The sequence below is a fragment of the Aotus nancymaae genome, unplaced genomic scaffold (assembly GCF_030222135.1).
Source record: "Aotus nancymaae isolate 86718 unplaced genomic scaffold, 86718_ANA_hifiasm-v0.15.2.pri h1tg000021l, whole genome shotgun sequence".
Classification (NCBI taxonomy): domain Eukaryota; kingdom Metazoa; phylum Chordata; class Mammalia; order Primates; family Aotidae; genus Aotus; species Aotus nancymaae.
Genome location: NW_026988433.1, coordinates 30,683,371 through 30,699,929, shown reverse-complemented (window position 1 = coordinate 30,699,929; position 16,559 = coordinate 30,683,371). Strand labels below are relative to the sequence as shown.

General features: G+C 34.7%; 1 protein-coding gene across 5 annotated transcripts in view; it reads left to right on the top strand.

Annotated features, from left to right (window-relative positions):
• Positions 1-16,559, top strand: part of PARPBP (PARP1 binding protein) — a 70,247-nt gene that overhangs the window by 39,395 nt on the left and 14,293 nt on the right. For 4 of the 5 annotated variants that reach the window (XM_012469222.3, XM_012469224.2, XM_012469221.2 and 1 more), the window contains 3 exons: positions 6,122-6,305; positions 8,973-9,151; positions 12,884-12,962. In XM_012469222.3, the coding sequence (XP_012324645.2) occupies positions 6,122-6,305; positions 8,973-9,151; positions 12,884-12,962 (442 nt within the window). Of the gene's footprint in view, positions 1-6,121; positions 6,306-8,972; positions 9,152-12,883; positions 12,963-16,559 lie in introns of those variants that run through there. The other variant, XM_064379913.1, reaches the window with a different exon arrangement.

Below are 16,559 nucleotides of genomic sequence, written 5' to 3'. Positions count from 1 at the left end.
TAAGAGTTTATTGGTTTTCTTCACTAATATTCCCTGGCCCTAGTACAATTTTTGCTGGAATAAGCAGTCAATATTTGTTTGATTGTACTTGACTGATTTATACTCTTTCACTTTTTCCCTCTACTGAAGCTATTCTGCCAGTGATCACTTGTGATCTTCTTATCGTCATAGTCTTTGGTCTCTTTTGAGTCTTCAAATTTAGTCATTTCCTTTTGGAACTCTTTTTTCCTATAAGTTCTGATATGTCATTCTCTTATTTTCCACGTACCTCTTCATCTACATATATGCAAATTCTTCTAAATCTATATTTCAGTGAAATTCAAACCTCTTTCCTGAGTTTCATAAACATTTCCTCAACTATCTTTAAGGTGGTGCCTCACAGGTCCACCTTAAACTCATATGTCCTAAACTAACTCTTCATCGTTCTCTGCAAAACTGCTTCTCCTCCTGAAGTGATGAAGCCTGTCTCCCACCAGCTTACAAACGAAACTCCAGGGCATATCTTAAATGCATTCACTCACTAAGATCCGTCACTTCTTCACGTTTTTTTGTGTTCTTTCTCCTTATCTTTTTCTATAGCTACTATTTTATTTCTAGTGTTTACTGTTTCAGACTTTCGTCCTTTCTTGACTGGACCTTTTCACATGTCACTGACTTGTCTATTCTGCCTCCAGTCTTGAGTTGCCCTATCCTGTCATCCTCAATGCTGCCAGAGTAATTTTTCGGAAACAGCAAATGTTACTCCCATAATTAACACTTTTCAGTGATTCCATATTTGGTACAGGGTAAAGCCCCAGGAATCTCAATATGATACACAAAATTGCAGTCTAATTCCTGCCTGCCTTACTCTGGCCATTTTATCTTCCTCGTCTCTCTCAACCTTAAAACTTAGAGATAAAAATGTGTTTAGCTCTTGTGTCTAAAGAAAACTTTTTACTGTCTTAAAATAGAAGAATTACAGTAATCTTTGAGTCCAAGGAAAGATGGGATAGACAGACTGGGAAGAAATAAAAAGAATTGATTCTTACACTCATTGTCCTACTGCCCATTTTTCATGAGGCCATCTTAGCTGTAGGGAGCTGCATTTCTGCACTTTGCCAGTAGATGACACCGTCAAATACATAACATACTTTCACCTGAAAGATGTCTTAAATGAGTTGTTTCAAGTTAATAGTTTCCTGTTGTTTAGAAGTTGAAAATTCTGTATTTCATGTTTATCATACAACTTTTTAATGTACATCTACATTATACTGTCATGTGCCACTTGATGAGGATATGCTCTAAGAAATGCATTGTTAGGCGATTTCAGCATTGTACATACATCATTGCGTGTACTTACACAAACCGGGATGATACAGCCTGCTACACACATAGGCTATATGGCATAGCCTATTGTTGCTAGGCTACAAACCTGTATGGCCTGTTACTGTATCAAATGCTGTAGGCAGCTGTAACACAATGGTATTTGTGTGGCTAAGGATATCTAAACATAGAAAAGGTCCTGATCAGAATGCAGTATAAAAGGTCAACATAGATGAGCACGTGCTACTGCCCATGATTGGAGTCTGCAGCATTTGAAGTTGCTCTGGATGAGTGGTGAGTGAATTTGAGGGCCTGGAACATTATTATAAATTACTGTAGACTTTATACATGTTATAAACCTAGACTACACTAAATTTATAAAGCAAATTGTTCTTTCTTGAAGAATACATTACACTTAGCTTGCTGTAACTTAATGAACTTTAAAATTTTTTTTGACTATGAATTTTTAAAAATTTTGAAACTTTTTGACTCTTGTAATAACACTTAGCTTAAAACACAAATACATTGTACAGCTATACACTTTTTTCCTCTGTGTCTTTATTCTGTATGCTTTTTTCTATTTTTATTTTTTTTGCTTTTTAAATTTTTTTGTTTAAAATTAAGAGACAAGCATACACATAACACAGGATTATCAATATCACTGTCTTCCACCTCCACATCTTGTCCCACTGGAAGATCTTCAGGGGCAATAACACCCCTGGAGGTGTCATCTCCTATAGTCACACTACCTCCTTCAGGAGTACCTCCTCTAGGAACTGTCTGAGGTTGTTTTACAGTTAGTGTTTTTTTTTTTTTTCCCATAAATAGAAGGAGTACACTCTAAAATAATGATAAAAGATATAGCAAATACATAAACCAGTTAGATAGCTATTTATTATAATGATCAGGTGTTATGCATTATACTTAATTATATGCACTACACTTTTATATGACTGGCAGCACAGCAGGTTTGTTTACACAAGCATCACCACAAACACGTGAGTGATGTGTTGAGTTATGATGCTACAATGTTACATCACTATGTAATAGGAATTTTTCAGCTCCATTATAATATTATGGAACCACCATCATATGTGTGGTCTGTTGCTGACCGTAATGTCATTATACAGCACATAACTATGTATATTGGACTAAATATACATGTATGGAGTGTTAAATCTTGTTGAAATTATTTAGTCTAATCTCCTAATGTTAAAACTTTTCATATTTAAACATATTTCAGAAATGTTTTTCATACATTTTATGTGGCACCTTTAATAACATTTAATTTTTAAAGGTAAAATTTACTTCAACAAATATTTATCAAATTCTTAAGTTTGGTACAGAAAAACCCGTCACTTTATTTAGGAAGGCGAAGATAGTAGTAAAGTATTACCAATCATTTGTCTGTATTATTGCTTAGTGTTCTCTTCCAATTACTTTATTTTGGTACAAGCTTGGGAATTCAGTTGTGCTTTTCCTCAGCAGCCTCATGTTTCTCTTTCTGCCCCAAGGCACTGGTGTGATGCAGTTAGGAGTCAGGTGCTCAGTTTGCCTCTTTCTCATCTAAATTCTCCTATTAATGTTTATCCAGAATAGCCGTAATGTATCTTCTGGGAAGCACTCCTGAATACCTCCTCCTTCTCTCTACTTCTTCACTCAAACTCCTTTATACTTTCAGTAGTTTATTGCCTCATAATCACTTGTGAGCTCTTAAAGAGAAAGATTTTATTCATTTTTGTATTGCCAGTGAACAGCATAAATATCCTGATGTCATATTAGTTAAAACTTCTGGAATTTCTAGTGTCTAGAAGCAAGAATTTGAATTAAGCCACTGTGTTGCTGAGCAGATATTAGACGCCAACCTAATGGTGGCTCTAGAAGTGAGTATATAGTAATAGAGTAGTCAGAGCACTACTGTTTGGGGTATTTTGCCAGGGGTTCAAAATGTGGACCTTGGCAAGTCTCCAAAATACAGGTCTTATTTTTTTTCCTAAAATACAATTCAGCCAGTGAATTACATCATCTTTAAAATTTAGCATTTTTGTCTTGTAGAAGGAATGAGAAGAGGTCAAAGGTGACTTTCCTAATATCATTTGAAGCGTTTTTTTTGTTCTTATAATTAGCACTAAGACACTTTTAGATTTTATTAACCATTTGAATCTTTTCCAAAACTCTTTTCTATTAGAGATTAATTCCCAGGAAAAGCATATAATGTTAATTATGTTTTCATTTTGGCTACATTTCATGTAGTTCACAGCTGAAAAGAGAAGTCCTCATATATGTGAAAGAATTCCTAGGGTCTGCTCAGACTTCCGATTACAGAATTATAGCAGACTAGGCCCTCAGCTTGTTTCTTCCATTGAAAATAATTAATAATGTTGGATAGCATATTTCAAAAACGCTTCTTAAATGCATTGATAAGTAGGCAAATGTAATGAAAATACAGGTCAAAAATAGGTGAAGGAGGGAAGCTAGAGAGGCAAGTCAAGAAGCTAGCTTTTAGACAGCCCAGGAACCGGCCAACGTGGGGAGATGAATAGGAAACATCCACTCTACAGAGCTAAGCCCTCAGTTTAAAGATAAATTAAGAATAAGGGCTTCAGCTTGACAAAAGGGTTTCTATAAAAACCGAGTTAATGGTAAAATGTTTTAGCATTCAGCTTAAGAATAAGACAAGAGTTTCTGTTGTCATTGTTTCTTTTTGACATAGCATCAGATATCCGATTCAATGTAGTAAGATGAAAAGAAATAAGAGATATAACAATTGAAAAAATAAAATCCTATTTGATGATAATATGGCTAATTATATAGAAAACTGAAAGAATCTAAAGGTAAATTATTAAAATTGGCAGTAGAGTTTAAGAGTGTTGCTGGACACAAGGCCAATAAATGAAATGCAATTGGATTTCTGTATCATTACTAAATAGAAGGAAAAAAGCTTCAAAAATATAAAGTACATAGAATAAATCTAGTAAAAACTATACCAGCTGCTTCTTCCTTGGAAGGTTCCGACTGAACGTGAAAGTCCCTGCTTGTCCTCTTCCACCTTGTTGCTAGACCAGAGCTTTATATCCTGATCACAGTGCTACTAGAGATGTTTGTCCTTAGGATGTTATCCTGCTTCTTTACTATGCACAGCTTTCAACTTACCACGCCAGCTCTGGTTGGTTCCTTTTTGAGGGAGAGATTGGGTGGTACTTGGAGATTTTTCTCTATTCGGTAACATGTTCTTCAGGGTATCTAGTATGCCATTGTGTAAGTAGACACCTCCTAAGTACTTTTGTATTACAAATAATAATGTGAATAATAGTAAAATACATATCATTTTTCTTACTCTTAAAAACTTTATATTGTTGCATATGATAGTATTCATTTATTCAACAAACATACGTCAATCATCTCTTCTGTGTGCCAACTGCAAACTGACAATGTGAAGATTAGTAAAATATTGCTTTCTCAAGGAGCTGATTTTTTTCACGACTTCTTTCTCACCCTTGCCTAATCATAAGAATCACCTGCGGTATTTTTAAAACAATGCAAACATTCAGTGCTCTTCTCTGAAGATTGTAATTTTGTAGGATAGGATCTGGAGTTGATGTTTTAAACAAATGCTGGATATGAGTCTCATGATCAGGAAAATACATTGTCATCATACACTGAGTCTCTCTTGAATTTTCTTCTAACTTCCCTCTTTTATCTGGACCAGCTATTTAAATGTGAACAATCATATTTCTATTGCTTGTTAGGGAACCTGGCATTTCTGTAAAACATACAACCTGGCAATAAGGTAGTGAAGGTGAAAATTTTATTTCATAATTTCCTTTATGCCACTACAAAAGAGAAGTTTAATAGCATATCCAAGGTTGAAAGTGGCAGAGCTGTGATTTGTGCTCAGGCAGCCTCACTTCATGGTCTGTAGTCAGACCAGACCAAAGGCTGCACTGTGCAGCCTTTCCAGCCTTTCCAGTGATACCTCTAGGGATGGGATCTCCTGGCTTTAAAAGAAAATCCTCTTCTATTGGACATACCTCATGTCTTTCTTAAAATGGACTGAAATTCTTCCTCTTATATGTTTCTCACATTTGTCCTTTAAAGCAGAAGCTGCAACCCAAACTCTTAGATTGAGGTGCGGTATAAAGAAACATCAATTTCAGGTTTTTTAAAAACACTTGTCTGTTGGCCATAGTTGGTCCAATTTCTTGTTTGCTTTAGATCAGTACTAACTTGCTTGGTTTCCTCTTCTGTAGAATAATCTTTCACTTATTAGCATGCAATATCATGTTTTTCAGGTCAGGTTCCTTTCTCCCTGTCTCTTCCCTCCAGAACACCATGTGTTCTTGGACAAACCATTTAACCTTTATGGGACTCAGTTATCTCATTTGTGATTTATGATAATAATATCAACTTACTGAATTGGTTTTAAGATTAAATTAATGTAAGAATCTAGGTATTCAATGAGAGGTAACTGTTTTTGTTATTTTAGTTGTATCTAAAGGTATATATTTTAAATATATTGTATGTACATAACCACTTCTGAATCTGTTACCATATTTCACATATAATTAAATTATTTCTCTTCAGCTTTCAAATCAAGGAAAAAGTAACTTGTTGAAATTACTTGCTTTTAGACAGACTTTTACAATTTTTTTTCTAATGGTTCTCATCTTTTTCTTAAATGCTTTAACTGTTTGATTTGTAAGATCAAAGCTATATTCTTTGAAAAGTGTTGATTAACTCTGAAAGTTGTATTTTCAAGTCTGTAAGCATATTGTCACTTGCAATACTGTTATAAAGGCAATCTTATTTCTGTTTGCAGCCTTGCAGGGGGTCAAATATTATCAGTGATAAGGATGCAGCTGATTAAAGGCCAGAACAGCAGGGATCCTTTTTACAAAGCAATAGAGGAAGTTGCTCAGGATTTGGATTTCAGGATTAAAAATATTATCAATTCTCAAGAAGGTGTTGTAGCTGTTAGCACTACTGACATCAGTCCTGCTCGGGTAATGAGCTTTTTATTTTTCATTATCCTTTTATACAAATCATTATCTCTTCTATTTATTGTAGAAATGGTTTTTTATTGCTACTTAAGTCAGAAGAGTGTGTTTCCTATGCTCTAAAATGATGTTGAAAATGTAAGTTCCTCAATAGGATTACTTAGGATTATATGTTCAACTTGGGTAAATTATCACATATTTTGGCCAGATTTCTGAATTTGTTAAAGTAAGGCATTGAGTAATCTCTGGTATTCCTTTTAGTACTAAAATCTTGCAATTCTTGATGGATATTCAAGTGTTTTATGGTATTTTTCTGTACATACTCTTAAAAACGATTACTTTCCCATTTACTCAGATATAAGGTATTTCTGTAAATACTCTTATAAACAATTACTTTCCCATTTACTCAGATATAAGAGCCTGTTTTTTCTGTTTCTGACTTTAATACTAAGCATCGTATTAGGACAAAAACAGTCCTGTTAGAAATTGCTTCCATTCAGCAGTTTACTTTTCTTTTATATATCTCTGTGATCTCTTATTTTTTACCTCCATTCTCAGTCTATTACAACCTGTAGCTGGCAGTTTTTAAACTGTATATTTACAGAACATTTACTTATTCTTAATTTTTTTATGCAGATAATCAAATAGAATGGATTCTAACCCACAGCATTATAGGAGAAATTGACTACTGTGTTTTTAGAACAGAATTTTAGAGTAGAATAGTTCATTTATTGCAATTTATTCAATTTTCCTGAAGGCCCCTTTTCACTAGGTGTGATTATGATAGCCAGTGTATGAAGAAAGACTTTTGCTTAGTTTTTATTATGTATCATTCATTCACTCACTCACAGCCCTCTGGGACCACTTTTAGCTATTTTTCTATAACAATGCTTGTTTTTAGATTTACTTTGACGGTGGGGAAGATTCAGGGATATTGCCCTGTGTGTTTCATGTGTGTTAACACTTCCTGATGAATAGTTTGGCTCAAATGACAACCAGGTTATTACTATAAGTATAAATCAGGAATTGTCAGCTTCAAATAATTAACAACATCAATTGCCTCCATTTCTTGGCAGAAGAAATAAAGATACTAACTATCTGGTTCTTAGTTTCATGTTTTTAACCAAATCAGAGATCTTTAAGATATAATCAAGTAGTACTCATGAAGTTACTATTAAGCAATATGGAATTCTCTGGTACTAACGAAAAATATGTGTGAAGCACCAGATTGTGATAGGCAATTTGTTACAGTTCCAGTGGAGCTATATACATTATAGTTCACCTGGTAGCCTGAGTCTGCCAACAGAGAAATAAGGCCAAGACGATATTGATGAAAGCTGAAGAAACTGGCACAGCTTACAACAGATGGTCCCAGAAGATGTAGTTTTAATATCTAGGCATAATGTCCAGCAACCCTCTGGGTTAGGCATTATCATTGCCTCTAATTTTTCAGGGTGTTTAAGAACAGAGAAGTGAAGCACCTTCTCTAGAATTATGCAGGATATACAACTAATAAGTTGGTATCAAATCCAGCCAGAAATGCCTTCAGAGTTTGTGCTTACATGTATCTATACATAATATTTTTTATTATATATTTTATCTTATTCTATTCTAGTCATGAAGTTTTTTCAGCTTTCCCTTTTTAGTAAGCTTTATATCTATTACTGCTATCTTAGTTCAGAACCCTCCATTTCTAAACTGGTCTATTATAGTCTTTAATTTGTGGTCCTGTCTCCAGATTTGATAACATTCATATCTTGTAATATATTTTCCACATTGCCATCATTGATTCTTTAAAATCTAAATAGCATCATTTTACTTCCTTGCTTAATAAAGCAAGAGATTTTTCTCTCTAACAGACTGGCTTATAACTTCTTGACATGATATACAAAGTTTCCCAGGCTCACCTAATATCACTTCCTCCCTTTTACCTTATTCTTCAGCCATGCCATGCTACCTGATCCTCTGAAAGCACCATGCTTTCTTCTTCCTCCAGCTGCCTCCTCCACTGTGGAATCATCTTTGATGCCATGGTACTCCTTTTGTACTCCCACTGCACTGTGCATACATTTATTAGAAATAGCACTTAGCATTCTGTAATGCAATTGTCAGTTACTTATTTATCTTATCAAGGAAACTATGGGTTCTTTGAAGGCAGTGGTTGTCACCTTTGGAGCTGTAGCTTTAAGCACAGTGCTTGGAACATAATATATACTTATCAATGCTTATTAAATGAATGAATGTCAACTAGCTTTTCATTTTTGTATTTGATCTTTACAGTCATCCATGGGGCCTGTATTTAGATGGCCAGAACCTCATCCCTCTTTGACATAAGAGAGAAAAAATCGAGAAGTTAAGTCATGGGGTTGATGTCACATAGCTAGATAGTGGCTAAATTTTTCGGACTCATGTTATTTTGGCCTGATGTTATTTTGACCAGAACCTAATGTCTTCTTTTGATGCTATTATTTTTGTATATCTGGAATTGGTAAGGTTGATTGTAGCGTGACTTAAAGAAAAATAGTCACATGCCTTACAGTCCCTTATTATAGCTGATGTTTTATTATTTCAACAATAGAAGAAAGAGGCCAGTGGCACAGGGAATGGAAAAGTGTGGCCATTCACTCAGCTGGGGTGATTATTACATTTACTTAAAATTATTTTTTGTCTTAGCCAAAATCTCATGCCATAAACCATGGCACTGCATACTGTGGCAGAGATACTGTGAAAACCTTACTAGTTCTTTTGGATGAAGAAGCAGCTAGTGCTCCTACCAAAAACAAAGCAGAGCTTTTATATGATGAGGAAAACACCATTCATCATAATGGAATTTCTATTCTTACACTTTTTAGGTAAGTAATATGGAAGTTATGTATATTACAAATGTTAATTCTAGAGAATTATAAAAAATATGCTTATGGTAGGGGACTTAGAAACTATAGAAATTGTGAAGAAAGAAAATAAAAGTTAATTAAAGGGAGATTGAACATTTGAATTCAGAGGTTATATGTAAAAGAAGTAATATTTTATGAGAGTACAGCATGAGAGGTGTCTTTGGTTTCAGTGTTAAGTTCTTCTTTTCTTGCTTTGAAAATATTTCTTTCCTTTGCTGTGTGTCAAAAATTTTGCTAAATGTTTTCAGTTAAATTGTTTCAGCCTTCCCAACAACCATGTTCATAAGTGAAGAATTAGAGGCTCCACTTTATAAGTGAAGAATTAGAGGCTTGAGAGATATTAAGTAATTTGCCCAAGTAAGGTGTGTTAGCCATTAGCAAGGGTGTCTTTCCTAAAGCCTGAGGCCTATGCTCCCAGGATTGCTAGTCTGCCTAAAATAAGAAAGAGCACATGCACCAAACTTAAACTGGAATTGACAGCTCCTGATTCTTCTTCAGATTATGCAGAAAAATATTTACCCAATTAATGCTGGTATGTATAAGACGTTGATGCTGTCTTAGTCTACTCAGGCTGCCATAACAAAATACTATAGACTGGGTGGCTTCAACAACAAAAACCTGTTTTCTCTTTGGGCTGGAAGTGAGATCAGGGTGCCAGCATGGGGAGGGCTGATGAGAGCTTTCCCCTTGGGTTACAAGTGATTACTTTTTTGCTGTGTGCTCACATGTCCTTTCCTTGGTAGAAGCATGTGGAGAGAGATCGCTTTCTCTTCTTATAAGGCCACCTGTCCTGTTGGATTCAGATCCCACCCATGTGACCTCATTTAGTCCTAATTACCTCCTAAAAGCCCTATCTCCAAATACAGTCATATTAGGGAGTTAAGGCTTCAACTTATATTTATTGGGGTGATGCAATTTCATCTGTAGGAGATACTCTCCAGTTTTAACGACTGGGTTAGTCATTGAGTAGGTTGATATTTTTAATTAAGAGGACGTTCACTAAGAATATTAAAATTAGAACAACCACTTAAAATTGTATTTACTACACTATAGATAATTTTCACAAAATTATCTTACTGTTTGATCTCTTCTATTTTCTACTGGAGGTATTTTTTAGAAATCTGGCTTCATGTACTCTCTCCTGTGCTTCGATATCCTTTCTCTTCTCTTTTCTTTAAACAGAAGCTTTACAGTGGTCTGTCATTCAGTGTTGTCATCTAATTCCTCTAAATCTCATCTTCTTTACCAACTTCCATGACTGTTTTTTAATATCTGGACATGAAATAATTCTTCCACATTCTACCTCAGAATGCCCAAATATTTTATTAATGATGAATATTTTTATCAGTGATTTACTTATACCTGGTACTGGAATCCCAGAAAACAGTAAAAAGAAAAAAAATGAACTCTTTTTTTTTCTCTTTTTATCTTCTGTTTAACAAGTTTGCTTTTAGGTAGAAATATAAATAATTTCAATTTTCTCTGAGATTGAATTCCTTTTCTTAGACAAAGTTATTTTTCTTTCATAAATTTTTTTTTTCTAACAAATTTAATCCTAGAGTCCGTTTTAAAAAGGGATCTTTCTAGGCCAGACATGGGGGCTTATGCTAATAATCCCAGAGCTTTAGGTGGCCAAGGCAGTAGCATTGCCTGAGACCAGGAGTTTGAGGCCAATCTGTGCAACATAATAAGACCCTTTCTCTGCAAAAATAAAAAAGAGTTAGCCAGTGTGGTGGCACATGCCTGTAGTCCCAGCTGCTTGGGAGCCTAGGATTGCTTGAGGCTGCAGTGAGCTATGATTGCACCACTGTGCTCTATCCTGGGCAACAGAGCAAAAGACTCTGTTATCTTTAAAAAAAAAAAAAGAAAAGAAAGATTTTTCTTTACTTAATTGTGTCACTGAACACGTTGCTGTTGTTTGCAATTTGGATTCTACATTCGCATTTCTAATTGTCATTGTGCAGACAAGCTCTGGTCTGTGGTAAAGTAAATGGACTACACTAAAATGATAAAATTAAGGACAAGGGGGTATATCAATTTAAGGTTGTCAACTATTCTATCTTAGGGTAGGCTATCTTCTATTCTTTTGTAATAGTCATTTGAGTTAAGGGGGTTCTGACTCTGGCTCTATTAAGCCAAAAGGGATTAATTTATTAAGGTATACAAGTTGGTCTGAATCCAAAACTGTAAGATGGGTCTCCTCCATTGTACCGTCTCTGACTCTCCTATTTCTGTTTTTCTCTTTTTAATTCCCATACCATTTTGAATTTTAGTTATGTGGATTTCTTATGTTCCTTACTTAGACTTCAGGATGCTTGAATATAAGACCAATAAATTAGTCAACTTTCTGTTCTTCACAATATCTTGTATAGTGCCTTACGGCTAGTAGAAGCTCATGAAATATTTAGTTACTGGATTAATTAAGCAAATTATTAATATTTAGGATTTTCAGAATAGAAATACTGATACTTTTATAAAGAAAAGTCATGTGTTGTTTAACGATGGGGATACATTCTGATAAAGACACCATTAGGCAATTTTGCATGTGAACATTATAGAGTATACTTACACAAATTTAAATGGTATAGCCTATTACACACCTAGGCTACAAACTTGTATGGTATGTTATTGTACTAAATAGTATAAGAAAATAGTAACATAAAGGTAAGTATTTACATGATAGGCATTTTTCAGCTTCATTATAATCTTATGGCATCACTGTCAAATATGTGGTATGTTGTTGACCAAAAAGGTCATTATGCAGCACATACATGACTGTATTATAAACACGTAGATTCAGTTGTCCTTTATCCTATAAGTGTGGTTTTGGGTAGGAGAGGGGCAGATACTAGCTTAAAAGCCACTTTGGTTTGTAAGTGTCTTCATCTGTTCAGGCTGTTGTAGCAAAACACCCCAGACTAGATAATTTCTAAATAACAGAAATTTGTTTCCCGTAGTTCTGGAGTCTGGAAGTCTAAGATCAAGGCACCAGCAGATTTGGTGTCTGATGAGGGCCTCTTCCCCATAGATGGTATTTTCTTGCTGGGTTTTCACATAGCTGGGAAGACTGAAGGGCAAAAAGGGCTCCCACAAACGTTTTCATAAGGGCACTAATCCCGTTCATGAGGACGGAATCCTCATGATTTAATCACCCTGAAAGACCCTACCTCTTAATACCATACATGGTCCCCAATTTATGATAGTTTAACTTGTGATTTTACGATTCTCACGACTTTACAATTGTGTGAAGGCTATACACATTCAGTAGAAACTGCCTCAAATTTTGAATTTGGATCTTTTCCTGAGCTAGCAATATGTGGAACAGTATTCTCTCATAATTCTGGGCAGCAGCAGTAAACCACAGTACTGAGACAGACACATGATCGTGGTGGTAAACAACTGATACTCTCCTGTGTTGCCTGATGATTTTGTCCAACAGATATTGGAATGTACTAATTCCATGTTTAAGATAGGCTAGGCTAAGCTATCGGTAGATTCGGTGTATTGGGTGTATTAAATGCATTTTGACAACGATATTTTCAATTTATAATGAGTTTATCTGGAGGTAATCCTATCATAAGTTGAGGAAAAACTATATTGTGTTGGGGATTAAGTGTCAACGTGAATTTTGGAGGGAAACAAACATTCCAACCATAGTAATAAATTTTTGCCTTTTTTTTTTTGACATAGATCTCCCACACAAGTGAATAATTCGATAAAACCCCTAAGAGAGCGCATCTGTAAGTCAATGCAAGAGAAAAAAATTAAGGTACAATTTAATGCATGCCATGAAAATGGTAGACATTGTTTTATTTTTAGAAGAAATAAATACATAAAGCTGAGCTGGGTATTGTAAATACTGTAAACACTGTACATGGCACAATAGGAATTAAATGGAAAATGAGTTACGACAGTTGACATGCAAAGACTGTCCTCTTATACAGTCTTGACTAATCTGTTTCTGGTTTGCTTAATCCACTGGACCTAAAAAGGGAAGGAATAAGCAGTTGCTATTTTAAGTGTTGAATAAATATCTGTTGAATGAGTGAAGTGGAAAATAAAGATCATCAGACTTTCTCATTTACATTTCTGATATCTTAAACTGAATCTTAAGATATGTGATTTTAGGCTGGGCGCAGTGGCTCATGCCTGTAATCCCAGCACTTTGGGAGGCCGAGGCAGGCGGATTACAAGGTTAGGAGTTTGAGACCAGCCTGGCCAACATGGCAAAACCCCATCTCTACTAAAAATACAAAAAATTAGCTGGGTATGGTGGTGGGCGCCTGTAATCCCAGCTACTCGGGAAGCTGAGGTAGGGGTAGGGGAATCCCTTGAACCTGGGAGGCAGAGGTTGCAGTGAGCTGAGATTGTGCAGTTGCACTCCAGCCTGGGCAACAGGGCGAGACTCCATCTCAAAAAAAAAAAAAAAAAAAAAAAAAAGATATGTGATTTTAAATTTGCTTTTGTCTGAAGATATAATGGCAGAATATAATTAATTGTAGATTGAGCTGAGAGCATTTTACATTGTTCTTGACTAGAACTGTTCCTATTCTTTGTTCATTCAGTTTGAACTAAGTTTACCTGTCCTCATATAAAACATCTCTACCTATAAGTAATCAATAATGTGTTTTCAAGCATTTAAGTTTTTCTTGGCCTTATTTTTCAAAAAGAAATTTGGCTTTAATTCATTTATTTAACATACTTTTATTGGGTATCTACTATGGTCCAAACACTATTTTCTGGTTGGGAATTTATCAATTCATTAAGTAAAATTTTTTATATAAAATTAATAATCACCCTTAAATTGTCAAATATTCATCTTAATACAACAAAAAAAGAGAACTGTAATTTGTATGCTTTTTATTTTTTCATTTGGAAATTTAGTTCAAATTAGCAAAGTTTTTAGTTAATACCTGTTTTACTGTATACCCCATGCCCATTTAGTTTATTTATTTTCTTTCTATTGGCTATTAGTAGTTGTTAGCAATTAATGCTTGTGTAATACATCAAGGAGTTTCATAAAATTTTTCTGTGAATAAAATTTGTTGATTCTTTGTTATATTAATATAAGTTTGCAGTCATAAGATAAGATTTTAAAAATCTACTTTTTGGACTTGAGTAGAAGCAGAAATATAATTTAAAAATTTTTTTTCTTGCTATGAATACTGACAAACTTTAATATTTTTATTTAAAAATAAGTCATATTTTGGGGGGCTCAATTTTTCTGTCTCCATTCCAAATAGAATAAGAAAGTAGGTCAGGCATGGTGGCTCACGCCTATAATCCCAGTGCTTTGGGAAGGTGAGGCAGCCAGATCACTGGAGGTCAGGAGTTCAAGACCAGCCTGGCCAACATGGTGAAACCCCATCTCTACTAAAAATACAGAAATTAGCTGGGTGTGGTGGTACACACTTGTAATCCCAGCTATTTGGAGGCTGAGGCAGGAGAGTTGCTTGAAGCTGGGAGGCAGAGATCATGCCACTTCACTCCAGCCTGGGTGGCAAAATGAGACTCATCTGAAAAAAAAAAAAAAGACTGTAAGATATCACATAAGAAAAAATCACTGACAGTGAAGCACGTTAAATATTACCAGGAAAGGGCTTAGAATTTTATTTTATTTACTTTTATTATTTTAAATTTTGTTGTTTGTAACTTTTGTGGTACATAGTAGGTGTATATATTTATGGGATACCTGAGATGTTTTGATATAAGCATGCATTGCATAATAATCACATCATGGAGAATGGGGTATTCGTCTCTCAAGCATTTATCATTGGTGTTACAAATAATCCAATTGGATTTTCTTAGTTAAGTAAATCAAAATGAAAAAACACTATCTGAAAAATGAGTTTTTTTTTAAAATTTATTTATTTTACTTTAGGTGCATACTGTATCTGGCTTTTCTCCTCATGTTATCCCTCCCTACTCCCCGCTGTCTCTCCCCTACCCCACCAACTGCCCCCACTGTGTTTTGTTCCTCTCCCTGAGTCCATGTGTTCTCATTGTTCAACACCCACCTATGAGTGAGAACATACGGTGTTTGACTTTCTGTTCTTGTGTCAGTTTACTGAGAATGATGGTTTCCAGATTCATCCAAGTCCCTACAAAGGACACGAACTCATTGTTTTTTATGACTTCATAGTATTCCATGGTGTATGTGTACCACATTTTCTTTGTCCAGTCTATTATTGATGGGCATTTGGGTTGGTTCCAGGTCTTTGCTATTGTACACAAGGCTTCAATGAACATAAGTATGCATGTGTCTTTATAGTCGAACAATTTATAGTTCTTTGGGTATATACCCAGTAATGGGTTGCTGGGTTGAATGGAATTTTTATTTCTAGATCCTTGAGAAATAGAATGAGAGATTTTTAAAGAAAATGTTAAGGGTCAACTAATTACTATAAAATGTATAGACAAATTTATAAAGTTTCAGGAAATAGAAGAGATCATCTAATGCAGTCTCATTTACAGATGTAGAAACCAAAATTCTAAGAAAGCACCTTATCCGAGATCTCATAACTACCATGAAATATTTTATAACAGTTTGCAAAACCATGGTTAAATACTAATGAAGTTATAATTACATTGCTTCCATTACTTAGCAGTAGAGCTGGCTTAGTCTATACAGCTCTGAATCTATTAGTAAATGGCAATCGAGAAAGGAAAGCACTGTTTATGTTTTACGATACTCTTTATAAAAGTGAAGTATGAAAATGATTAGTTTAACCAGGTATAAAACTGAACCACAGCCATGTGGAATAACAGCAAATGCTGCTAGTATTTACTACCAAAAGTTCCTATGGAAAAGTACTTTAGCAGCTTATTTCTTATTACTCTGTACTTTTGCTCTTTTGGTATACAGTGGTTTTTAGTCACAGAAAGAATATGTGATCTGCACTGGAAATACTGTCTTGAAATGAGCATTTGAAAGATAGAAAATATTAGATAACTCAGAATTTTGATGTACTTGCTTGTGAAATGTCCATATCATTATTATATGGAGTAAATTAACTCAGATTTTAGTTTCCTCATTCTTAAATAGAAATAAATACTCTATGATCACAAGATTCTATGAAACCACTTTGGAAATGGTTCATGAACACACTCATTTTAGGTCCACAATTTTTATTTCCTACTGTAATGGATCGGCAATCTTGTTTATGATGGTCAAGTAAATTTCCCTGCAAAGGAAACCAGGAGGTTCTTCCTGAACCTTCATGATCTTGTTGGTTTTGTTAGGACCCTTTAGTGACTGTTTTTTCCCACTTTCTTACCCCCAATTTCCAAGCACTTTATTTTTTTTTATTTTAAAAAATTCTTATGGGTACTTAATAGATGTGTATATTATGAGTACATGAGGTAT